At 30.0% G+C, this 27,967-nt stretch overlaps 1 protein-coding gene across 1 annotated transcript in view; it reads right to left on the reverse strand.

The window, feature by feature from the left end:
* Positions 1–27,967, reverse strand: part of COL11A1 (collagen type XI alpha 1 chain) — a 257,944-nt gene that overhangs the window by 149,037 nt on the left and 80,940 nt on the right. The window contains exons 6-15 of the mRNA XM_074262824.1: positions 22,191–22,307; positions 21,479–21,571; positions 18,431–18,685; positions 17,670–17,732; positions 13,905–13,946; positions 12,850–12,912; positions 11,403–11,477; positions 8,153–8,236; positions 4,136–4,192; positions 947–1,000 (exon numbers count right to left, since the gene is read on the reverse strand). Coding sequence (XP_074118925.1) covers positions 947–1,000; positions 4,136–4,192; positions 8,153–8,236; positions 11,403–11,477; positions 12,850–12,912; positions 13,905–13,946; positions 17,670–17,732; positions 18,431–18,685; positions 21,479–21,571; positions 22,191–22,307 — 903 coding nt within the window. The remainder of the gene's footprint in view (positions 1–946; positions 1,001–4,135; positions 4,193–8,152; positions 8,237–11,402; positions 11,478–12,849; positions 12,913–13,904; positions 13,947–17,669; positions 17,733–18,430; positions 18,686–21,478; positions 21,572–22,190; positions 22,308–27,967) is intronic.

Here is a 27,967-nt window from a genome sequence, read left to right on the forward strand (position 1 = left end):
TACACTTACATTTCCAATTAAATTAAAGCAAAAGATCAGTTTCTTAAGTCTAAATATTAGCAATTGGAAGTGAGCTATTATTTAAAAGCTAAAGTAGATCTTTTATGTGTGTATTTTTGTTCTGAAAAAAATGACATGTTATTTCATCCACTCCTCCAAAAGCATATGATCTGACTAATTTTAATAGCCAAAATAATGTTAAAACACCATTGTTATGAGAGTAACCTCCTAATTTTGATTCAAAGTAATAGGTTAAGAACATAGACTATGTTACTGGAAGATTCTCTAACTGTAGTATAAAATTAAAAAGAAAAGAAGGAAGGGAGGAAGAAAAAAGGAAGGAAAGAAGGAAGGAAAAAAGAAAGAGAAGCAAAAAAGAAAGAAAGAAAGAAAGAAAGAAAGAAAGAAAGAAAGAAAGAAAGAAAGAAAGAAAGAAAGAAAGAAAGAAAGAAAGAGAGAAAGAGAGAAAGAGAGAAAGAAAGAGAGAAAGAGAGAAAGAGAGAGAGAAAGAGAGAAAGAAAGAGAGAAAGAGAGAAAGAAAGAGATAGAGAAAGAAAGAAAGAAAGAAAGAAAGAAAGAAAGAAAGAAAGAAAGAAAGAGAGAAAGAAAGAAAGAGAAAGAGATAAGAAAGAAAGAGAGAGAAAGAAAGAAAGAAAGAAAGAAAGAAAGAAAGAAAGAAAGAAAGAAAGAAAGAAAGAAAGAAAGAAAGAAAGAAAGAAAAGAAAGAAAGAAAGAAAGAAAGAGAGAAAGAGAGAAAGAGAGAAAGAGAGAAAGAGAGAGGGAGGGAAAAAGAGAGGGAGGGAGGGAAGGGAAAAGGAAGGAAGGAAGTAAAGAGGTAAGGAAAGAAGGATGGAAGGAACAATGAAAGAAAGGGAGGAAGGGATAGAAGACGAGAGGGAAGGAGGAATGAAGAAAGGGAGGAGGAAAGAAAGATATTTGATTTTACCTGAGGACCTGGTTCACCTCCTTCTCCTTTGGCTCCTGCTGAACCAGGCCCACCCTGTGAAAAAAAAGATATAAAATATGAAATTAATTAAATTCACTAGTTTCCCAATGACTCCTTCATATTCATATCTTTAGCCTTAAAATAATTCTTAACGATCTCCTCAAAATATCTCATTAAATTATTTGTAAATTATAATTATCTAAACTTTATAGCAAAAAGTCTACTAAATATACTTAAGCCCTTATATTCTATGTAAGTGACTGAATTTATTTTTTTAATTCTACAATACTTAGATGGATTTATGACTTCAGACACTCATAAAATAATATGACCAATTTTTTTTCCTCTTCTTTTACCAGATCACATAAGACTCTCAATGAGGACATAAGACTCTCAATGAGGCTTCTTGAAACTTAGTAATATGAAGATATCCCTAAAGTAACATAATCAACAGTTATAACTCACATCAGAACTGATAGGATTCTCTTTTTCTCATATTCTTATATCATATTATCTTAAATGCTTAAGCTCCCTAAATTCCATATTGATAAAAAGTTAAGACCAGATGCTATTGTCATCAATGCATTTGTTTTACATTGTTATCAAAAACTTTTGAAAAATATTCTTTTTTCGAATCAGAATGAGTCCCCATACTTATATTATTGAAAAATTGCAAAACAATTAAAAATACGATGATTTCTTTATATATATATATATATATATATATATATATATATATATATATATATATATATATATATATATATATTTTATAAAGTGAAGAGAAGCCCACTTAGTGTGGAAATGGCTTTCAAAAATTATACACAAATGAATAAGATTGTTCATATTCAAGTTGAAACTGAAGTTGATAATCATAATTGTTTAATGTTGAATAAGTGATCTTAAAATATTTCTCTGGGTATTTAATCAATATATTTTCAATGAAATAACATGCTGAATCAATGCAGAGCAGAGATGAAAACTATGCTAAATGAAAGAAGCTGGATTTCTAGAGCCTCCTGGTGGATTCAGAGAAAAATTGCTGTTTGTGTAGCTATGATGAAATACTGCAGACAGCATCACAAATATTCCTCTATTGGAAATTATTAGTGATATAATCAAATTTCCAGTAAAGAATTCTTTCAATTAATTTTTAATTATCAACCAAACTGATTTAGAATTAAATCAGACTGGTAATTGTTATACATCATTGCACTCAAGGTAATTATAGAAATCAATTTATTTTTAATTCATCTCTTTTAGTATATAACATGAAATAAACACCAACCATTTAACAGGAACATAAACCACTATGCCAAATTCTCATTTTAAAAGTTTCTGCCTTCTCTTTCCATTCATAGAATAGAGACCTGAATCCCTAGGCTTCCAATTTAATTTGTTACAGAGAGTTCTAGCCATAGCAGTCTACTTTATTAGTAAAGAGACATAAAATAGAATGTGGTGAGAAAGTTTGGATATTTATTTCTTATGAATAAAGACAAAAATAATTTAACTACTCAGAATATCATGTGCCAATAAACTCACTGGATACATCAGAATACATCATCTTATATTTTGCTCTTTTAGAAATGTCGATATGATCCCTCACCTAATACCTAATAAATTAAAATTTAAAAGGAATAATAAAGTTTTTTCAATAATTTAATTTGAATTAATATGAAAATTAAAAGTGACAAAATTTCCTAAAATACATCATCAAAGTAATGTAAAATTTTTCAAGAATGTTCATCATCAGGTAATTTTATGTCTTTATCAGTTACCACAAAAGGAAACAAAGTATTTTGCCTGAATCTAGCACTATTAGAAGAAGGAAATTTTGATGTGAATTGAAATTTCCTTGGCTCGTCTAGTCAATGACAGTTTCCTTCCATGTTTTTCACAAGGTTTCAAGATTCTATTAGTTAAGCAGTAGAAATTCCACAAGACACTAACTACCGTCTTAAAGAAAGTTTTTAAGTAGTTACAAGACACTAATTACTGTTTTAAACAATGCGGGATAGATTTTTTTTTAAAATTTCAATAGTTATTAAAATAATTTTCACAAAATATAAAGTTTAGAACCTTATAATAAAGGATTATTGTTTCTATAAGACTGGGGACTATATCTCTCTCTTTTTTTTTCTTTTCCATATTTTTATCACAATTTAGCAGAGTTCTAGCTACTCAATAAATGTATAACACTTATTTCATCTAATTGATTTTAAGGTACAAAAATAGAATTTTGAAGAATTCTATTAGACAGAATAGTTATTTTAAAAATGTAAATATTTCCTACATTATCTGTTGAGCTTAAATTTGTTATTCCTAAGTCAATGGAAAAAATAGAAATTAGCATGTTAAATTTTAACTTTGTAAATATTTAAGCAACTGCAAGGTTCATACTGTGATAGACATTTAAATCACATCATAATTTTAAAAATACATTATGTGAAACTCATTTTTCCTTAAAAATGAAGATAATTTGTCAATCCAGTTAAATCAAACATGTAGACCAAACATTCTTTCAAAGATAAATCAGTTTTTTTGATTATATAAATGATATGCTGCAAAAGAATTCATCTATCAACATCAAAGCAGATTAGTATTTCTTCTGAGATTAATCATTCAACAACTTTCTTAATTTTTTTTTCCTAAGGTGAACATTTTTGTAGGTTTCATCTTATTATTTGACTTAAAACTAAAATGGTTATTTAAGTTCTAAGGCAGAGAGGGATTTTAACCTATGTCAACTGAAAAGCAAACTAACTCAATGAGATCACAGATCCATAGAAGTATTGGAGAGTGTATGAAATAATTAAATTTTTATATGTAGCTTCAAAATTTTTCAGTAACTCTGCTAACTAAATCAGATCCATGATAATTTATAAACATACTTCCAAAACTTAGAAATAACTTTATCATTTCTTAGTTATTTAATCTTGAGATAAAGAACTCATTTACATTAAAGAGTAAAATTGTTACAAAATGAAAGAAAATATTGTAAAAATATTTACTGTAAATTAAAGTCTGGCAGAGATATCTGAGGTACACAGAGAGAGAGAGAGACATACACACATATATACACACATACCCATAATACACATGCAATACAAAGATCAATTTTCTTGTAAGTGGCCTATTAATGCTTGGTATTCAACATTATGGCATGGGGGAGTAGGTATAACATACCACAGGACCTGGTCTTCCAGTTAGACCCATTGGGCCAGGTGGACCTCTGAGAGCAATCTGGAATCATATGGAAAGAATAAAATCAATAATTAATTTTAAAAAGAATATTCCATCAATCAATGACTGATAGAAATTATGCATAATTCACCCAACATAAGTAGCCCAATGATATAAAAGTTGACAGTCCATCACCAACAAAGATTTTCCCTATGGATGACAAATGACAATATTGCTGCAATAAGTCATTTTGCATCCTATAATTTCTACTTGAATAAACACCAAAGCCATGACTCACATTAATATAATTTAATTAACAAGGAGGAAAAATCAATTTCCTCACAATTTCAAAACAATGAACAACTTAAATTAAATATAATTTTCTGTTGTGAAGCTGCTTTCATAAGACAGACTTTTCCATATGGAAATTTTCAGAGTAAACACAATTCAAATGGGTAAACTTGGCTTTAATTAAATAATTATCTTATTTTTCTAAGAACATATTATTAGGATTATTAAAAAGCACACAACAAAAAATGAATCATGCTATTTCAAGCAAATGCACATTTTCAAATTTTGCTCGAAGTTTCTTAGGATTTAATATACAAGAAAATAAAGTTGATTTCTGTATGACATTATGCAAAATGTTGAATGTGTGAAATATGGAATTGTCATTTTTAAAGCTATGACATATATGTTACAGTGATATAGCTGTGGAGATTGAAATGATAGTATAAGATTTTCAATAGTGGTCAAACACATATCACATTCAAATATCACATAACAGAACTCATCAAAATATAAGGAGTAGACTAAATCATTCAAGAAAGTTACAAAGACTACAAGATTTACCATAGCCCTGGTACTGACTTGCCCTATTAAAAGAGAAACTTCCTAATTTTAAAATATCCACAAAATGGGAATTATTATTCATGTCATCTCTTTTGTTGGAACATTAAAACAATGACATGAAGAATGCAAAATTCTTTGAGAAAAATGAATTCATTACCTCTTTAAACAGGTGAATTAGTGAATAGAACATTGGATGTTGAATCAGAGAGATCTTAGTCTAAATCTGGTTTCAGACACTTCCTAACTATGTGTGTCTGGTCAATTCTCTAAAATACTCTCCATTCATTTAACTCTTTACCACTTCCCTCATCATTTCCTCTTCAATGAAATGAAGTTAATGATAGCACCAGATTCATAGGGCTGCTGCAAGAATTAAATGAAATTACATATAAAAAGTGCTTCACATGTTATAAAGTACAATATAAATGCTAGCTACTTTTGTTGATTACTACAGCAGATTCAATTCAATCTCTTTTTTATGGATAAATGACAGGAACTCTTGGGAAACAAATTTAAATGTCTACATCTTTCTACCTATCAGTGATTTAAGAATAAAAAGGATTTTTTATAGCCTCTAAAGACAATTTCCTTTCAGGCATATTTAGAAAACAAAGCATAACAATAGTAAACAATATTTAATTATGGAGGGAATTTGGGGTCCTTCACAATTTCACTCCAGCATATCTGCCCAAACTTATTTCCCTTCACATATCTTACATTCTGGGCCAAAGTATGTACTGGCCATCCCTTAGTCTTTCCCTGCCCTCTTCCACTTCTTTGCCTTTTTTATGACATCTCCCTTGACAAATGTCCTTTAAGCTCAGGGATGCTATGATATTATATTAAATCAGGAAAAATATAATTTAGAACGATTTAATAAAATAAATAAAAATATAACACAAATCATGTTAATATGGGGTTTTCTAAATCAAAATGCCACCCACCTCCCATATCTATTGTTCCAAGCTGTTTCCTTCTTTTGAGAATCAGTTCAGGTGTCATGTTCTCTTATATCCTTTGCTGACCATTCTACAGGAACTAACTTCTCCTTTCTTAAATTTCTGCTATTTCCTCTGAATCTTCCTCTTCATATGCATCTCACTTTTCTATTTGAAGTAATAATTTACCCCTTTTGTCTAAGATTTGTAAGTTCCTTTTTTAGTAGGACTGGATATCATCAAAATAATTTGGATATTCTTGAATTCTAATTTGCATGTGTATATTTAACAAATGCTTAACAAATGCTTTTGAATATTTAGAGGGAAGCACAGTAGATAAAATGCTTTACAGAATCAGGAGATGAATTTAAATTCTGACTAGACATGTACTAATTGTAAGAAACACTATGAAACATGTAGAAAGAACACAGAATCAAATCCCACTTCTGACACACACACCTACAACCCATCAAAATGTGTTTAAGTAGCCTCTCTGGGTCTCAATTTCCTTATCTGGAAAAGATATAACAATACAATAGTCCCTACTTTACACAGTTTATGAATATAAACAAAGATAATATATGTAAAACTGTTTTTCTTCTTTCAATTGCTATATAAAATCTATTTCTTTTATTTTTAACTATGATTATTTTATCTATGAGCATCTCAATTTTTCCATCTATAAATTAGAATTAATTACACCTCTATTATAGGAATTTTATAAGAAAATATTTTTCAAAATTAAAAATATTTTACAAATGTACTTATCTTCTTCATGACCATTACCATTATTTTATGTTACTAAGAACCATACAATCTTTTAATGTTGTTTTCACTACTCTTTTTACCTAAGAGCTGGCATTAATATAGTATTCTAAAATAGCAAAACACTTTACTTTTTTTTAATGTGACATTAATTCTGAGAAGCAGATAATTATCCCCATAAGGATAAGGAAACTGATGCTAAAGATTCAAAGTGATTTTCCCAGAATTACATAGCTAGTAAATATTTGATTCAGGAATATACCTGGGGTCTTCTTGATTTCAAGTCTAATACCTTATCCACAGTTACACCCTTTGACCTAGAAGCAAAAGTTGTATGTAGAAAAATTCTATTAAAATGGCATTTGAATTTTGTCCTTTCATAGTTTATTGAGATTGGAGTAATCAACAAAATAGCATCTAAAACACATATTTTACAGATCTGTAGCTGACAACAGATTTTATCTGAGAATATCTAAAGAGGATCTCATATCCAGATAACTTTAATAGGCTTCCAGACTATATACCCTAAATTTTGGTATCCAATGCGTTATATAGCCCATATACTACATATTCTGGGGCAATATATTTTAATTAATAGCGGCTAAGTTTTAGTCATTTAGTTTTGTGAACTACTTAATTCTATAAAGCACAGAGCTAATGAGGCCATAGAAAAGGAAATGGTCTAAATTTACTTTGAGGAAAGATCTACTTCTTCAATTTGCACTCTAATACAGAGCATTTTCTTTGATTAATTTGATTTTGAATTTTCACTATTTAAACTATTACCTCCCTCAAAAAGAGGTGAAGAGATTAAAGTACATATATATCTTTCATTCTTATTTTTAATCTCAGCTTTGGTAAAATATTTAGAAGTCTCTATACTAGAAGAGCTCTATGCTATTGAAATCAGTGGTCCAGTCCTACTCTAAGTCATCCTTTTAGGAGTCATTTGATGGAAGGTTTTCTGTCATCAATGAAATCACAGGTCTTTGCTGTATTGACATATTCAGAACTCATCTAATATTTTGTTCATTAAGGTGGCATCTAACTGACTAGATTTTTCATTGTTTTCCTGCCATTATATTTGAATGTTTTGAGTGTCTTGTAACAGAAGAGAATTTGAAAATTTGGTATTCTCATAAAGTTGTTTCAGGAACATATGACTCTTCATTACCCTCTTTCTTGACAAAAATATTGAAGTGGTTTGCTGTTTCCTTATCCAGCTCATTTTACAGATGAGGAAACTGAGACAAAAAGCGTTAAGTGAATTGCCCACGCTAATATAACTGGCATGTCTGTGACTGGATTTGAACACAGGAAGAGAAGTCTTCCTGAGATTCCAGGTCCAGCACTCCATATATTTGGCTGCATCATCTAGCTGCTCTTCAGAAGTTTACATTGCATTTTTCTCATGATATGACTTTTAGGAAATTAAAGTAAAACAAAACAAAACCTGAATTCTTACCCGAGCCTGCTGAAGAATAGCTTGAGCCTGAGCTTCTTGAGCAGATATAGTTGGTCCTTTAGAACCATCTCCACCATAGCGAAACTGTAAATATTAGAAAAGGGAATAACAAGTTAATAAAATTAATTTATATGTGTCCTGTTGAACATAATTCCCAAGAAACCACATGAATAGGAAAAAAGCATTGAATTTGTTTGTTCTAAGCATATATCACTAAGCAAGTGCTGAAATTGGTTACTTATATTCAATTTTGCCTTCTAACTTCCCTGGTTTCCTTTATAAAACTCAAATAAAAGTGATAAAAACACCTTTAGCAGTCCCCTAGTGTCATCCCAAACAAGTCATGCCATTTCTCTGAGATTGCCTCCAATTTATCCTGTATTTTTCTCATTTGTACACACACATACACTATATATATATATATATATATATATATATATATATATATATAATACATACATATATATTATATACATACACACACACACACACACACACACATATATAAAGCATTCTTTCTTCCCATTAGAATATGAGTTTTTTTGAGAGTAGAGACTTATTTTTGTCCTTTTTTTTTGTATTCCAAGTATTTAGTACAGTGTCTCATACAGTGTAAACACTTAATAAGTACTCCTTAACTAACTCAATTAACATCAAACTCTGCAGAGCAAAGTTTAAAACAAATTCTAGCACATGTGATATGCACTTTAATTAAGTGTAATTCCATACATACCATAGACCTAGCATCATACCATCACCAGGAATACTTTCTTGAACTCACACTCTTCCTTTTGTACAGTCTTGAGTAACCCTTTGTTACAATTTTTAATGTGCTTGTCATATATCATGTATCATAACTACCTTTGTCGTTATCTTTTTTATTTACTAAGTTATTATCTCCATAAAGGCAAGGACTATATTTTAGTTGTGTTTAGTTTCTCTCCACTGCCTAGCATTGTCTTTTAAATTAATGCTGTCAAATTTAAATGGAAACATGCCCCCAAGTATGCTAATTAATATTATAATTGTATTTTTTATTTATTTTGTTACACATTTTCTATTACATTTTAATCTGATTCACCTACAGTTGTATAGTATAGTACAGTTACTATACTTAACAAATATTTGTTGTCTTACATCCTCAGTAGACTAGAATAATAGTGCATTTTTGGAATGCATCAAGGATCTGTTAAAGATAATTAGCCAAGGTTTTCCTATGCTCTGGAAAGAGCTTTGAAAGGATATGGTTTATTCTTGTTTGATGTTCAGTTGTTTTCATTCACGTCTGACTCTGGCCCTATTTGGAGTTTTCTCAGCAGAGTTGCTGAAGTGATTTGCCATTTCCTTCCCTAGATCATTTTACAGAAAAGGAAACTAAGGGAAACAGAATTGAGTGACTATCCGAAGGTCACAAAGCTAGTAAATGCAAGAGAATAGAAGATGAATCTGATTTCAAGCCTGGCATTCTATCTACCTAGTTGCTTTACTGATTTAATTATAAACCATATAGTGTCTCTTAATGGTAAGATTCTCAAGTTACCATGAATACAGAGTTTTGAATGCCTTCTATATTGTAACCTTAAAGAAGTGTATCTACCTCAGAGGCAACATTGATAGTACAGCAACTGCTAGATTTGATATCTGTAGTGTGCTTTCTAGAAGCCCCAAGTTGGGATGCCAAAATATACTATACTTTCTAGAGCACTCATGCTGTGATGTCAAAATATGCCATCCAGACTAGCTTTCTGGAGGATCTTGGGACCAACCCATGTCCTTGGTCTAAGTGGAAGAGTGAAGAAGGCAGGAGAACCCGCGAGAATGGTCAAAGATGAAGTCCATCCATTTCAAGTCCTCTCAAGTCCCCCCTTAAATACCTTAGTATGATTACATCATTACAGTACACTAAGCATGCCCCAACTAGAGAACCATTATATCACATCACATTGTGCAAGTACTAACTATAGTAGCATTACATCACTATTATAAGCTATAAGAACCCTGCTATTGATATGTAAATGCATCTCTTTACTGTAAGTATCCCTTGCTTCAAGTAGAACAGGTGGTCATACCCTCCTTGACTTCTCAGGAAGCCTGAGAGACCTTAGGGGAGATGAGGAGCTGAATTAGACATTGTCATCAGGTTCCCATTGAGCTGAAGGGTCTTATACCTTACCCAGAGTTCCCCCACTATCTGCAGCCCTCTACAGGTTTCAAAAGAACATATTTAAAAATTGGCTCTGATATTGTCTACTCTGTGAATCTGGATAAGTAACTTCTCTGGGTTTCCTCACCTATCATGAGGATATGTCCAAATACCTTTAATATTACTAAAGTTTAATCCTCTAAAAATTAAGAAATGTGCCAGTCTCATCCTTTCCCATTATCAGGGATTATTGGAATGTGCTAGTATACACTGAATAAGTCAAATAATTACTTTAAAAGATCAATCACTCCTTAATTTATTTATTATCTAAGTTGTCATACACAGAATTTTATAACCTTAATGACACACTTGTAATCTTAATGGGAAGATCTACAGCACATTAAATTAACTGTGAAGAGAAAAGAAAAACTGAAATGTACTAAAGAACCTGACTTTTACACATTGCTAGCTTTGAACCTTCAAAAGGTGCTTATTCTTTGTGGAATTATATTCAGAGCATATTCTGTTTAATCTTGTTACCAAGATAAATTCGGTAGGACACCAATAAGGTTATGAAACTTTGAAAGCAAGGTCACAAATAATACAAAGAAAACTGGGCACACAGTAATATTATTAATGTTATTTAGAGAATCAACACTTATGATAGATGGGAGAGATAAGTAAGAGAAAAAATCCATTTAGAAAGTTGAATCAAAAATTAGATTACATAAATAGGCTATTGGAATCTTTGTCCAAGTAAGATATTTCAAAAACTTTCATTGATTTGTTAACATTTTACTTTTGAAGTTTCCTTTTTTTTTTTCTCCCCTTAATTTGGGTACTTGAACTTAAAAAAAAATCAATCATCATTTTGTTTTAACATTGCAAACATTTCCAGATTTCAAGAGAGTTCTTTTGTAGCAAAGTAAAATAATCAAGCAAAACTAATAAAAGAGTGAGTGATCTTATCTGAAAGTACATACTGTATTGCAGAATTATGGCTCCCAAATATTATTTTTAAAATATTTAATTAACAAATAGCTTTTAAAATTGTTCTGCCATAATATATAGTATCAACAACTTGACAACTATATATAAAATACTTACTGGTAACATTAACATGGTACCAGGAGGGCCAGGTAAACCATCAGCCCCTGGTAAACCAGGACGTCCAGCTGGGCCCTAAGTATGAAAATGAAGAATATTAAAAGTTCATCAAGATTCATCAAATGCAGAATATCATGTTATGATATAATGTTAGATTAGATAATTGGTTTGTTTTACTATTTCCTAATTAATTCCATCTTTATTGGTAAAAGCATATCTAGAACTAGATATATATTTTTCCTATAATCATAGATGGTTTTTAGAGTGGTAAGAGATGTAATGCACACAAGAATAAATATTTATCAAATCAATGCCCTAGGCACTGATTTAGTTGTAAACTTCCTAAACTGAGAGATTATGCACATTCCTTTGAGAATGATCTTCAAATTTATGACCAATTGAACTGGGGAAAAGTAGATGAATCAAGTTCATCACTTTGAGATGGACCTAAATTAAATAATAAAAGTTCAATTTCAAAGTAATATCAATTTTAAGATTTTACACTTTGGTATTCTAGTCCATGTAAACAATTCCTGAAAATATTAAAGCATAAATATATCCTTTAAATAGGAATTTTCAAGACACAAGTTTTTTTTGAGTGGATCTCTGTATGCATTAATACAACTTAAACATTCCAAAATAAGAGAGTGGCCAAGCCTGTAGACCAAGCAAAAGAGACCATAATGAAATCATTTTGGTTTGAATCTTTAGCCTAGACGCTTATATTTAACCCCAATGAAACAGGGGGGAAACATAAAAATACAAGTTGTTAAAACTGAATACAAATTGAATTGAATTGAATACAACTCTTTTTAAAAAGCTCTATTTCTTTTTTTTAATACAATGTTTTAATACAAATGCTAATTTGAAAAAAACTAAATACTCCAGCATTGAATTACTTTCAAATTGTTTTCAAAATTTAACTTATTAAAAAAATAAATCTTTTTTTGAAAAGGAATTTGACTACCTTACTACAAGCACAAATCATTGTAAACTTTAGGGCAGAAGTTTGAAGAACTCAGATTTTGCTTCCCCATTAAGGGAAGGCTAAATGATCATTTATTAGTAATGTTACAAATGGCCTTCATGCTTTGAGTAGAGGTTGGATTAGATGGTTTCCGAGGTCTCTTCCTAATTCAGTTGTCCTATGAGGGATGAATCTATGATGGTTTACTTTTGGGTAGGTAAGTGTTTAAATATTTAGTATTAGGATTTCATAGAGTTGCCATCACATAAACAATGAAATTAATCAGGGATAAAAGTGATTTAAGTAATGGTCCTGAGATAAGTGAAATATTTTCATGTTTTAATTTATACTTAAAGATAAATTACAATTTCTTGATATTCAGTAAATAAACTCATTTCTTCTACACAATACATGTGAAACCTTTCAAATGAATTTTACTTCATCTAGCATTTACTGGACATTATGAAGAAAACAACTTACCCTTTCACCAGGATCGCCAGGAGGTCCAGTGGGGCCTTGCAGACCAGGAGGACCCATGAGACCCTATGAAGAAATAAATAAAAATTTAAGCCCAAAGTCTTATTGCTAGTATCATCAATATTTATAACAATACTCTTACTAGAATTTAATTTCATGAGTATGCCTATATCTATGATCAATGAGTTATTATTACTATTATTAATTCATTTTTCAAAGGAGGTACTCTGAGAAAGAAAAGAAATATTGCAATGAAAACTTTATTATTTACTATTACACATGCATCAATGTAAAGGTGAAACCAACAGAAGACAAAGAATCAGCAGAGAGTTGAAATATAATTCTTCTGGTGACACTGAATAGTTGTTTGACCATTATCAAGTCATTTTATCATGAATAGCTATTTTTATAAATGTGCATATATAGCATAACAATACTGTTATGTAGGTATCCTACATAATACTATAAGTATCCTAATTTTACATATGAGAAATAATGATAGTGTGGCAATCCTAGAAAGACAGTCAAAATCAGAAAGATCTCAGTTCAAGTTTCCTCCATACCCTCCACCCACACTGAATTGGTGATTTATAATTTCATTGTCATAGGGAACTCCTAATAATGAAAAATCCTTTTGTGACATTCAAAGACTTTCTGTGAAGCATATTGCTATAACAATCAAATGAGATAATTATGAAAAGTACATTACAGACTTCAAAATGTTATATGTCACCTAATTTTAATTTTTAAACATTTCTATTACATCATTCAGATAACTGAATGATGTAATGGTATTTTTTAAAAAAAGAAGTAAAATTTATTTCCCTGTGTATCAAGATAATAAATTAATTCAGAACAGCAGAAAGAAAAACAGAAAAGTGTCTTACATATAGAAGCAGCACAAATATCCTTATAATTGTTGTTGTAATGATCACTTAAAATGAACATTTTAAGGAAAACATTCAAAATGTATTAAAGACAAGTGTAAGCAACTAATTGATCTAGACAAAGTATAAAGGAAAATAGTTTAAAAATAGAATTTTGAAATATTCACATACAGCAGGTCCAGCAGGTCCTGGCGGCCCTTCAATAAGCATCCCCTATATTTAAAAACAAATGACATACTAATTATCTTTGAAAGAATCCAAAAATATCATACAAATCTTTGACTTGACCCTTGAAAATAGGATATTTTTGTTTATTTGTTTTTCTCACAGTGCCTAGCACATTTTTAAAAACACAGATAGACAGCTAAAATCATCACTGATTGATTTCAAATCAAAACATATTTTTAAAATTCTTATCATGGGCTAGGTACTAATTGACAATTAAGACACAAAGAAAATCTTGCTTGAAATTTTAAAAAGTGGAAATAATATGTATACATTTTAACATTACAAATATAAAGTCATTTTGAGGAAGAACAATGTTATCAACTGAAAGAAAGTCTCGCAAGATCCTTTCCTGTATAAGAATTTAAATTCCATTTCCTGAGCTAAGCTTTAAAATAAATGCAGCCACAATAAAGATCAGGGGAAGCTGGTAGAATGGCATATAATTAAGAGCCAGAGTGAACATTCATTTTAACTTTGTTTTCTATGTGTTTGCTGATGGAAGAAGTTCAATCTTTCTACAACAAAGGCTGTGAAAATTCAGTCTGTCTAGAACAAAAAACTATATTAAAAGGAATAATGAAAAAGGATTTCAGAAAAAAGAGCTGGAGCTAGACAATGGGCTCAATTTAGCTGGAATAATTTGATAAACTATAGGATTTTACACTCTTTTTTCTACATTAAATTACATATTATTTTCACTAGCAAACTTTTGTTTTAGGATTATGAGTAATACACTGATCAGTATTACTATGATTACTAAGAGATCTACAAATATCTTTTAAATAAAAGATACATCTCAGAATAGAATTGAGGGAATTAGGAAATGTAATATGTATTAAAATCACATTTTAAGCATAATTACTAATATAAGAACTTGTATCAAATGAATGACCTTCACCAATAAATAATACAAGAATTCCAAAAAGAAGAGAAAATAATTGTGGACTGAAGTGGTCAAGGATATAGAATTTAAATTCATATTTGAATTAAATGTAAGACAGAATAATCAGAAAGGATGAGCAGAATAGCTTAGATGAGGCATTGTCCCCAAAATGGAGTTCTTACTATGCATCTGATTTGTATGAAAAAAATGCAATCTGACATTTAAAAATTTCCCTTAGTTTAAAATTTATTTTAATTTTTAAAAAGTCCATGATTGAGCAAGAGTGACTATATTAGAATTTGGATATCTTTCATCCAAATCTTAGCAGACTTCATTAATAATTATTAATTGATGACTTTGAATTTTCAAAGAGGACTTCATCCAGCAAGGAAGAAACTCCTAACAATGTAATTCTTTTTTTTTTCCCTGCACATCCCTCTGCTATGAGCCATTTCATTTAGTTCTCTAATTCCAACATTTATTTCAGGATTTTAATTTCTAAAATAATAAAGAATATGAATTTTATTTAGTTATTGTGGCCCTATGGGAAAACAGAGACATATATTTTTCAATAATATGACATGAAATTAGAACAATACTTTAAAACCAGAATATGGAATTCTGAGGAACAAAGTTGGAATGATAATAAACAAGGAAGGAAACAGGAAAAACTTTAGAATCAGAAATGGAAATATTGTTTTTTAGGAAAACTATCAAAACTAATTGAAAATATTCTTGCCTACCTCAGAAGCAAAAAAAATTCTATTACAAAAAGATATTGTAAATTTTGCACAGTTTAAGTAGGCTAGAAATTACCTAACTTAAATGATTTCCTAAAAATATTCAGATGAAATATTAATCTCAAAATGTCTACCTCCTTGAATTGATTAAACAAAAGAAAAGTTAACATTAAAAGAATGTTTTTTCAAATCTTTATTTAGTTGGAAATAAAATGAAGTAACAATTGCAGGCTTTTTAATTGTGATTTTTTAAATGCTAAATTCATTTTAAAATCCTTCAATAGTTTGTGGGAAGACTCTAGCTTATCACTCCATATCCTTTCTAACCATGTTACATGATCAGCAACAACAAACATTATTTTCCATGCCATCATTGGAATATGTGCTATGAACATAGTTACACATCCAATTTTAAATTTTCCTGATTGCTACACACACTATACTATGGTGATAGAAACAATATTCTATCCTCAGAAAACAAAGGATTATTTGTCCCTGAGTTTGAGAAACAGGAGAAAGTTCATCAAAAGTTCCTTTGCCATGAATGAAGCTGCCATCTTACATAAAGCAGTCATTTCCAATAAGGTTATCTGACTTTTCAATTGCCTGAGAAGCTCTACACTTGTGTTGTTGGATTTAGCTGACTGTTACTCAGAGAAAATGAGATTAATTCTAGGAGAATACACTTTGTTACTCTGTAGATTCTCAAAAGAGAGTCCTGTAATCCTGATGTCTCAAAATATGTATAATGATTTTGTTATCAGGACTCTGGATTTTAATCCTGGTTTTGTCTCTAATTAATTTGGATGAACTATTCTACCTCTCTGGTTCTCAATTATTAAGTATTTTCAAATTCTAAAAATTCTCTCTGTATGCCTCTCCCTCCTTTCTCCTCCCCCTCTTCTTTTCCCTTATTTCCCCTTCTCTTCCCTTCCCTCCCTTCCTGTCTCTCTCTCTCTCTCTCTCTCTCTCTCTCTCTCTCTCTCTCTCTCTCTCTCTCTCTCTCTCTCTCTCTCTCTCTCTCTCTCTCTCTCTCTCTCATATTTTCTCCCCTCTCCTCAATAGGATAACATAGTCAGCAGCCAAAGGCAGGATTTGGAACAATAGGTAACTCTTTGTGCAGAGTTTGACTCACTATTCACTCCAACACATTCCCTCTTGATTTAAAATCTCTGATATAGCAGATGATATAACAGAAAGAGCACTGGTTCAATAATCAGGAGACAGGGGCTCAGCTCTGCCGCTTACTGAACACATGAATTGGGATATCAATTAATCTCCCTGAGACTCATGATAACTGCAGAATAATTATTGGTTCTGAAGTCTGAGGACCTTGATTTAAGTCTCAACTCTGATTTCTTTGTCATGTCATTTTATCTAACTGGACCTCAGTTTGTCCTTATGTAAAATGAAGGTTTTTGGACTATATGATTTTATGGTTCCCTCTAGCACTACATCTATGATCCCAGGAGCTTTTCCATGAGCTAAAAATAAAAATGTATCTCTACAGCTTCCTCCCCATTTTAATCTCAAATCTGTTGGCATAAGTGATAAGCTTCCTCCCATAACATTAGCTAGCTGTATATCCAAACTGGAAACTATGACTTTAAGCTCTACAAAAGTGGCATTTATGCCAAAAATTTTTTAGATGAGAATTCTCCTTTTTCACGAAGGCAGAAATCACGTAGCACTTTGATTCTGTAGGTAGACCAATGTGCCCATATCTGTAGTATAATGTGGACCAAATAAGGAAGTTTAAGAAATTTGAAGGAGATTCTAGGGTCATCATCTATAACTATATTGCTATGAAGTCATTCTACATAATTATATAATCCCAAACAAACACTCAGAGAATCACAAAATTTATTAGCAATTACATAAGCCTAAGACTTTAGTTTTCATTGTTGATAAACAGAGTTTCTGTATCACTGTGATCTATTTATCAATTGGCAACATCATAAATTATAAACATTTTACACAAAGTATCTCAAATATGATCAATTAAATATAATTTTAAATTATACATAATTATCACCTAAAAGATACAATCACTTTTAACTTAAATACATCCTTATGAATACTCACAGGTTCAACTACAGCTGGTTCTCCTTTCTGTCCCTTTTCCCCATAGGCACCATGGCCATGTATCTGTCCAGAAAAAAATTAAATAAAGTTTAAATATGTTTGATTATACATAAGTTTGCCATTAAAATTGACTACATTGACTTTAAGATTCTTTTTATGTATCATTTTAGGAGACTATCACTAGCTCAGATAGACAAAAGAAATTGAGCATGTGAGCAAATTTTTTATTAAATCCAGAAATAATATTGAATTATTGGGTCCATCAAAGTATATTGCTATAATCTTATAAATATAACATAGCATTTCAATGGATAAAAATCAATTATTAAATTATTAAAATAAAAGTGACATATAAAGTTAACATGTGGTAAATTGACATTACAATTTTAACTTATGAACTGTGAAGATATATTGGTAGCATTTCTAGTTATGTTTATATTAATTATATATTATGATATTATAATTATATATAATTTGTAAATTTATTATATAATTATATAAATTGACTTTTAACATTAATTCAAAACTGTTTAATTGTTTAAAAGAACTTTTCCATAAAAGAAGGAGGTTTCTTTATAATCATACTTATGTAGAAAATTGTGTTTTTCTTGGGATTTTGTTTAGGTTTGTACTCATAATCCTTTTGGGAAACAAAAAAAAAAGTTAATATCTAAAGACCAAAAGAACAATAAGACCAACATGAAAAAACTTAAAAACAACACAAACAAAAAAACATTCATTTTGTCCTAATACCAACTTACGCTTGTTTCTGTAATATCAGTTTCAGCTGGTACACCTGGACCAAATTCTTCATTAGTGGGATTGGTGGGCTTATCTTCATATTCCTTATATTCATAAAAATCATATTCTCCTAAATCTCCATCTACCAGAAGATCAGAATCCCTGCCGTCTACTCCTTTGCTTTCATACTGGTTATCCTCGACTTTTTTTCTCTGGGAATCATAATCCTCTCCAGTTATGTATTCTTCAGTAAATACTTCTTCAACTGGATCTTGCTATTTATTCAAGTAGTAAAGGATTGGAGAACATGAGGGTTATTGTTAGTAAAGCAATTAAAGCATTTGTTGATACTAGATAGTAGTATGTCATAAGAAGCCAGGTCAGTAGTATTGTAGTATTTTTTTTTTTTTTTTTGAGTACCTGAAGGCCTAGAAAACTTAGCCTTTCAGGGAAATTGAAAGGTATTTCAATAAAGTGAAAGAAATACTGATTTCAAGTTATTACTTTTTTTGAATGATTGCAAATATCTCACATGAAGTTGACCATGTATATTTGCCAGTTCAGTTGAAAACTGCCATTGTTAGTCAGCTCAGTTTCATATGTTCAGGGTCAAATTTTGAACAAGCAAAAATGAAAATAAAACATGAAAACATATACACAATACTACATTTTAAAAATTCTCATATAACATTTTAGGGAGTGCAATGGTTTCATTGATAGGCTTAGTAATTTTTACTATTGTCAACAACATCCAATGCAAGGGTAAATATTTCAACTTTCATAAATATAATAAAATATTACATATATCTATGTATAATATTTTATATATTTATAATGATTTTGCAGAACATTTAGTAAGTTTCATAATATGAATCCTCACAACGAGGTTTTTATTTGCAATGATGAAAAAGAAGTGAAATATAAAATGGATTCTGCAAAATTTATTGGAAAATAAGTTGAAAATTTTTATATATTTATAGAACCCTTGCATATTCTTGTTGCTTATTCAAGAAATAGTAAAACACAAAGCAATGATTTAAAAGTACTAATTCTTTCAATAGTATTTTATTTGAGATGTACAAAAGCAAGGTAAAAGATATATTCCATCTTAAAGTCAAAAACAAACCTTAATAAGAGAAATAGCAGCTATTATGACAACTATTTTATTAAAATAAAGTACTATTGTTTTTACTCAATCATAGGGTTGTATCCTGTTGTATTATGAATATTGTGAATTAAATATCATGCCAACACTGAATAATTTCTTTTTCAATTTGGCACAAAATTATGTCAGTTAAGATACTAATTTTGTGACCAAGTACTGAAATAAAAAAAAAATCAAAATTAGTGCTTGTAAATGAGAAAACTATATTGTATATTGAGTCAAGCACTATGCTGAGAGTTAGGACTTTCATGGCTGCATCAATAAATACAGATTAATCCTGTAACTTTTGGGAAGACATTTACTTTAGCTATGTTTTAAGTTCCTAGCCTCCAATAAAATGTTCAATAGTAGAAATTATGTTTAAGGTAACCATATCATAAAAATGCTTTTTGGTATTAAAAAAGAATAAGGTAGAATGTCTGTGGAGCTATCACTTTAACAACAACATTTTTCAATTATATTTTTGATGTCATATCTGATGTCAGGTCCAATCAAGCTTCTGATATTAATTCTTTTGGAGGGAGGGATGAAATCATCAATCCTAATATCTAGCACAGTGACTGACACATAGCATGTTTTCATGAGTATTTTAATCCATGAAGTAACTAAATAAATACATATATGTCAATTTTCCAAAATGTACATTTAAAAATAAATGCTTCTTTCATGTAGTTTCTAAAATTAAAGCTCATCAATCTAGAATTCAATTATTTGTCATAGAAAATATATTAAAGTCAAATGTCATAAAACTCAGAATATCATCTATCCAACTACAGCTTTAAAAAATTAGTTAAAATAGATTTTTTCGGAACTATGATTCTGTAACAGTAGGAAATAGTTAAATGAGTCAAAAATGCAAGAAGGAAGGAAGGCAGAATAGTATAAAGAGAAGGGAGAAAAAAAGACTGGAGTGATGAAATGAGAATAAGACTAAAAGATCATTGGGGAGTGGAGAAATTTGGGTTCTAATAATGTTTCTATCAGTTTCAGGCTATTGGAAATTAAAAGAAATAATTTAAATTTTTAGGCTTCAATTTATTTATTTATAAAGTGAGAATGATGAAACAGATGATCCCTCAGGTCTTTTTGACCTTAAAATTTGGGGATTCTAAATAATATGCTTTCAAGTTGACTTTAATATTTTATTTTCACTGTGAGGAATATAATATATTCTCTATAAAGTTATTTAATACTTATTGACTTACAACCATTCATGATCAAATTGTAACTGGTAATTCTTATAATATTTTTACATTTATACTGAGGCACTTAAGCTTATCCTTTGGTTTAAGGATTACAATAAATATGATGTTATTTCTCTTTTAATAAATTTGCTTTTGTACATCTCTTAAGCTTTTTTTTAAATTAACCATCTGAAAGACTTTTATAATAAATCATTATTACCCTCCAAACCAGTTGATTAAGATTATTTTAGCTTTGAAAAATCAGCTTTAGTGTTACTACACATTCATCAAAAAGTTGGCCAGCATATTGTGTTTAATTCTTCAACTGATGGAATAATATAACTTCATCATTAGGTGAATTTTTATTTCAACTGTAGTGCTTTCTTTTATTTTTCCCCAAACATGGACTATTTAAACACTTACATTTCCAATGCATATGAAAAATGATTCACTGCAATATACAATAAAAAATAAACCTGCTAATTCAATGCCATAATGCTGGAATTGGTATTGGTATCTGAACTGGCTGATTTATGAAATGAGTTGTTATTAAGAATTACAGAAAATTGTAAGTATTTTTTATACCTTGGCAAAAGGCATAATGGGATATAATTTTTCAGAGATTATAGATTTTTTCCCATAGTTAGATATGTTGTATATCAAATAATATAATATTGTGAAAAAATAAATCATAGTTAAGTTCTTCCTATATATATTACCTCATTTGGTCCAGATACCCGCCTAGGATTTTCAGTCTGGTAGCTTTCAGATGTTCCATAGTTGTACTCTTGAAAATCATCAACAGCATTTGCCTAAGAATCACATTTAAAAATAAAACAATTAGTGAGAATAACAGCTAATCCAGAAAATTTACAGGAATTATTACTTAATTGGGTTATGGTATTAGCCAGAGACTTATCAATCTAGTTGGGTTAGGACTATGACTCATTATCAGAGATCTTCCGGTCTTGATTTTGGAGAGATCTTGATTTGTCTTTTCATTGCTACCTTTACCCCTAGTCTGCCTCTGGCTGCAGCCTGGTAAGTTTTCTTCTTCTTAGATGCATTTTTTTCAGATTTGGGAGGCATGACCTTTTTGGATTTTCCCTTTGAGTTACTGGCCACTGTTCTCTTCTTCTTTTGGTAATTGGATTTCTTTTTCTGTAAAATGTGGTGAAAAATGCAATGGACAACATAAATAAAATGAAAAGGGATGCAGAGAGAGTATGAATGAAAAGAAAGCTAAAGCAAAGATAAAAATGATCAGCCAATCTTCAAGTCTCCTGTCAAATGAAAAGAAAAAAAAAAACTGATATTCAGGTGGAAGGGAAAGACTGAAAGGAAGGAATATGATGAGTTTGAGGAACAAATGATGACAGGACAAACCACACAAAGACAACAAGCAGAACACCATGGCTTTTTCATTGTTACCTCAGTTTGTGCTATGGTTTCCTCAATTAGTGTGGGTCCCTCTGTAACACTTTCAGCCTCTTTATACTCTGCTTCCCCATACTCATAGTCATATTCGATAATATCTTCAGGTGCATACTACATTGCAGAGGGAAAAATATTAGGCAACTTTGTTAAAAGCAAGATATGATGTTAGCAGTGGTAGAAAGACTCTTCTTAACTTTTACTCACAGTAAAGGTTAAAGAGCAAAGCACTATTGCCATCTTTTGGGAAAAAATAGAACTATTGTATTTTCTTATTCATGATAAAATACAATAATAAAGAAAAAGCAAGCTAATTGATAGAGAATAATATAAAGTAAGAGTTAGAATATTAAAAATAGATATTTGGCAATTAATTTGATTTGAAGATATTTTATTATGCACAGTCATCATAAAATCATGTTATTTCAGATGATTCTATGTTGAAAAGTGTTCATAATCTGATGGTATTTTTAATATACATACATTATTTATTTTCCAGAAAAATCATCCCTGAATGAAATATGTTAAGAATATGTTCCAAAAATGAGTCAATTTCATTAACGAAATCATTTTAAAGCAAAAGTTTACTGCCAAAAATAACCCATCTTCCAAAATCTTCATTAAATGACAATTAGCTACGGCACCTGAAATGAACTCATAACATGCTATGAATAGTAAAATAGTATAAAGTCCGGGCTAGCTCCCTGGAGGTTTCTGGATCAGCCAGAGTCAGAATAAGTAAAAGTCCTTGGGGGAGAAGTGAAGGAGACAGACAAACTGCCAGGACTTTTGAAGAGGATCTCTCCTTGATTCTAGAGTCCAGAATCTCCACCTTTCTCCTCCTGTTCCTGCCACCAAGTGAAATCTGGCCTCTGTCACTCCACTCTCTAATTATTGCCTAAAATTATCTTTACACCAAACATTGAGCCAGCATCAATGGTGAGAAGGGCTATTTATCCAAACATATGCTAATAGAATCATTATCTTATTTCAACTAGGTAATTAGCCTTAAGTACTGAATTGTATGATTCAAATGCATCTATTCAAAGTTTCAGACCTTTACAAAATAGTTCATTTTCAGATGGGCTAAAAGAAAAAAAAAAGATTGAAGCAATATGTAAAGACACTATTAATAACCCTTGAGCATCTAAGCAAGATTGAAAAGTCATGTGATACAATGGAAAAGCCTTGTAAGGATTTCAGAGGATGGGGATTCTAATGACCTATTACTCCTCTGAACTTGAGCTAGTCAACCTTTCCGGGCCACATATTCCTCCTCTTCAAAATAGAAGGGTTAGACTAGATGAATATCATTTCTGGTTCTAGACCTTCGAGCCTAGGAAAGATGGAAAATATGCTGGATTATAGATGGCATCTAAATGGATGTTTTTGGATCAAACAAGTATATTGTGTTAAATTTTATAAGATGAAATCCAATAGGGAAAAATCTAGCATCTTTCATGAGAGTACCCAAAACAAATTAACTTCAGAAGTATAATATGGGAGGTGCTTGAATATATGGTAATTCTTCTGTGGGAAGATAGGATTCTAAATTGATTACAACCTTAGTGTGATCTAGGAGACTGATTTAGCAGCCAGAAATCTGGTATTATCTTAAAGAATATGAAACTGGGCATCAAATCAAAACAAAACAAAACAAAACAAAACAAAAAAGAAAAGAAAAAAAAGAGGTGATTATACTACTGTACTCAGCACTCATCAGATCTCATTTCCAGAATTGTACTCTGTTCTCAGTAAAAATGTTTAAGAATGACATTGATGATTGATGGGGAATGCCCAAAGGAGACCAAGCAAAATAGTAAAATAAATAGTTTTGAATTCATGACATATGAGGATTAGTAGGAGAAAAAAAAACAACTTTGTATAAATAGCCTTAAGAAAAAATGGAGGATACAATGGCTATGATCAATTATTTGAAATTCTATCTTGTGTGAGAGGAATTCAGCTCATTTGCTTTGACCCTAAATATCAGAAACAGAAGCAATTGATTAAAGTTGCAAAGATGTTTCTTTAGCCTTCATGTAAAGTTAAACTTCAATAATAACTAAAACAGTCCAAAAGTGGAATGTATGGACTTGAAAGATGCTAGATCCCCTTTTTTGGAAGTCTTTTAGCAGAAACTGGATAGTCATTTATTATGTATCTTGTAGTGGGATTACTCTGCAGTATAGTTTGACTAAATGGTCACTGATGTCCTTCCAAATCTCAAATTCTCTGATTCTGTCATCCCTATCATACATTTAAAACCTAGTGAAAGGAAGCCACAAAATCTGTTTAAAGGAGCAGTTTTTAAGCTAGGATACATCGACTTTTAAAGAAAAAATACTTAATAACAAAAATATTTGTTCAATACAATTGGTTTCTTTTATAAATCTATATAATTTCTTTTATTCTTTAAAAACATTGTTCTGAGAAAGGGTCCATAGATTTTCTAATACTGCTTAGAAGCTCATGACACAAAATGTCTGAGAAACCCCCACCTAATGTATAAGGTAATCATAAAATCATGAATTAATATTTACTAAATTAAATTTAAGAAGGATCAAATATATTTCTATTGATTTAAGGAAGATTAAATATTGTTTCATTACCATTATAAACAATTAAATAAGCTTGAACTACTTCATGAGGTTAAGAGGACAATGAGTTGCTACTTTTATGAACTTTGCCTAGTTTAAAATGATAATAGTCATAAACTAACCACATGGCAGACTTCTCTAATGTAGCCATATCACATAGTTTAGTCTAGAGTTTTACAGACATATAAGGAAAGGAATTTCATACACTTGTGTGTAACTTGAACATGACCATAAAAATTCTAATTTGAAGTAAATGAATCTAATATATAACTCTTCCTAGAAAAATGGTTTTTTTTATTAATAATCAAATAACAGGAGCTCCATTTTAGTTAATATCAATCTAAAATGTATCAAATTGTGACTACATTATATTAATAAAACACTTCTAAAATTCTTGCTTTTTAATTAACGCCATTTATAGTAGTAATAGTCATTGTCTTTAAAAGAAAATATCTCCATCAATTACATAATGCCTATATTTGACAAATATATATATATATATATATATATATATATATATATATATATATATATAAGGCTAAGAAACTTGGTTTGCAAAATAGTATCAAGTAACTAAAGCAAATGATTCTAAAAACAAAAGCTTCTATTTTAAAATTTCATGTGAATTTCTAATAATTCCTAAAATGAAATGGAAATAAATAAAGGTATTTGAGGTATATAGAAATTTATGCCAAATAAATAGGAAAATATAGGCAGATTTGCAAAGTGAAACTGCAAATTCATACAAATGTTGTAGATCATCCAATTTTACTTTTCCCCAAGTAAGATAGAATTTATGAGTCTCCACTTAGAATCTAAGTTTGATTTCACAGAGAATTCCCTGTGGTGAGTAGGAAATAATGCTCTTACTGCAAAGGAAGTTGGGAATGATGGACACGTTTCAAACTATTTCCAAATAATATACTTAGAAATTAGTTCTAGTTCTTGTAACTACCTAGTTATGACTTTTGACAAGGTCATATCTCCTTTCTGGATTTCAGTTTCCTTAACTATAAAATGTTGGGGTAAGGAAAAGACAATTATTTCTGAGATGCTTCAAAATTAAAAATTCTATGATTAAGCATTATAACATCTTGATGATAAACATAAGTTAATAATAATGCTATTAATTAAAGTGAAAGGAGACAGAATGATCAAAAGGGAAAAGAGAAAAGATAACCTCTTCCCATAATATATATTTCTAGGAGATTATCTCATTTCTTGTTCTCTTTTAGATCTCTTTAGGAACCATCCATAACCATCACAGCTCAATGACAATGAATTCAAAATTAGTTAACCTATTAAATTATTCTTAAATTAAATTTTTAAAAAATCTAGTTTCTCTAGTCTTATTATTAATAGTAAATGATTATTCAATTTGTGCTGAGTATATTACAGATAAAATTATGTTAACAAGTTAGGCTTTTTTTTCCCAATGTTTTTGTCATGTTTTCAGTGCCTGCAACATAGCAGGGAATATTCAATGCCCTTGAAAATAGGAGGAAAAGATTTAAAGAATACCAAATAAGCAGATATGAAATATCCTCTATTCATTTCTCTGCCTTGGGAAGGACAAAGTCATTTATTTGTAAATCAAATATAAAAATGCTAACATGCAATATAATGGCATGCACAAGTATAAAGAAATTAATATGAGGAATATTTTGATTTGTCACATTTCGAAATTCCGCAAAACAATTCTAATATGGAAGCATCTATATTTACTTATTATTGTAATATAAAGAACAAATACAACCTAAGATGCTTTGGATATTGGATAGCCCTTTTTCATTGCTATTAATTCATTTTAATAAGAAATAATTTTTCTTTGTTGCTTTATCTGGTTGTCATATAGTTTTGAAAAAAGGAAAGTTCAATTCATTTTTTTAATCTAATGTACATGTGACTGCCAGGAGTACTGTAAAATAACTATTTTTTAATTTACATCAAAAAGAAAGAAAGGAAAATTATCAACATGGACAGAATTTTAGACTTAGGGTTAGAAAGTTATATATCTGAATCTTTCTTCAGACAATACTAGCTATGTGACCTCAGCTAATCACTTAGCCTCTTCTTTCACCCTCACAATCTTCAATTATAAAATTGGACTAACAATAGTAACTTGTTTTTGCAAGCTTCTTATGAAGATCAAAAGAGATATTATAGATAAAACACTGTAAATGTAACAGCATAGGATAAATGTTAGCTCTTCTTAGCTATCAAATAAGATTATACTATCGATGTATGACCATAAAGTCATAGACTGTGGGAAAAACTGAAATACCAACAATTATTAGCATTATAACATACAATCAAAGATGTAATATTCTTTCCATAGCAATAGTGAACTTATATCTCAAAATTCTTGTTTAGTCTACACTAAATATAATTTTCCTTCTAATCTTTCTCATTTATTTGTTCATTATTTTCTTTTATTTTGCCTTATCTTATCAAGAGAGGCAATCCCTGTATTTTATGTGTTTGTAAACATATGTGTGTGTATGTGTGTAAATATGTGGAGAAAAAGAGGGAGAGAGAAAGAGATAAAGACAGAGATAGAGAAAGACAGAGACAGAGGGACAGAAATGGAGAGAGACAGAAAGATAGATAGAGAGAGAGAGTTGGAAGAGAAATATCTATAACATAATTACTAGGATTATAAAATGCACTGAAATATCAAATGCTAAACTACAGTCAATAGTCCTACAGATCCACTTACACTAATTTTCCCTTTCCTGATATCCTTCATATTCCAAGAAAATCCTCAAACCAATTTTAAGAAGGAATTAATGAAATATGATTTTTTGGGGAATAAAATGAGTTCAAGCTCAGTAAAAAAAAATTAAACTAGATAACAAATGTTGGGAGAGAATCAAGTCATTTTCATGTATTTCTTCTATTTCTTACATCTTGCCAATTTCTATAAAATGTGGTAAAGAATCAGTTTTAATAATATATACTAACATTAAATCCAAATAAATATTAGTACCAAAAATGCACTATGTATAGCACAATTCTGATATACAAAAGGATTTCTTTACATGGCTATTTAGATTCTTAATTTAAATTCAATTATTGTGTTAAAGGGAAAACCCTTTGGGGAAACCCATTGAATGTCTTATCTCTGATAGAAATCTGCATGCATCCTCTTTAGGAAAAATTAACCAAAACCAG

This window comes from Sminthopsis crassicaudata, chromosome 4 (genome assembly GCF_048593235.1).
Source record: "Sminthopsis crassicaudata isolate SCR6 chromosome 4, ASM4859323v1, whole genome shotgun sequence".
In the NCBI taxonomy this organism is placed as follows: domain Eukaryota; kingdom Metazoa; phylum Chordata; class Mammalia; order Dasyuromorphia; family Dasyuridae; genus Sminthopsis; species Sminthopsis crassicaudata.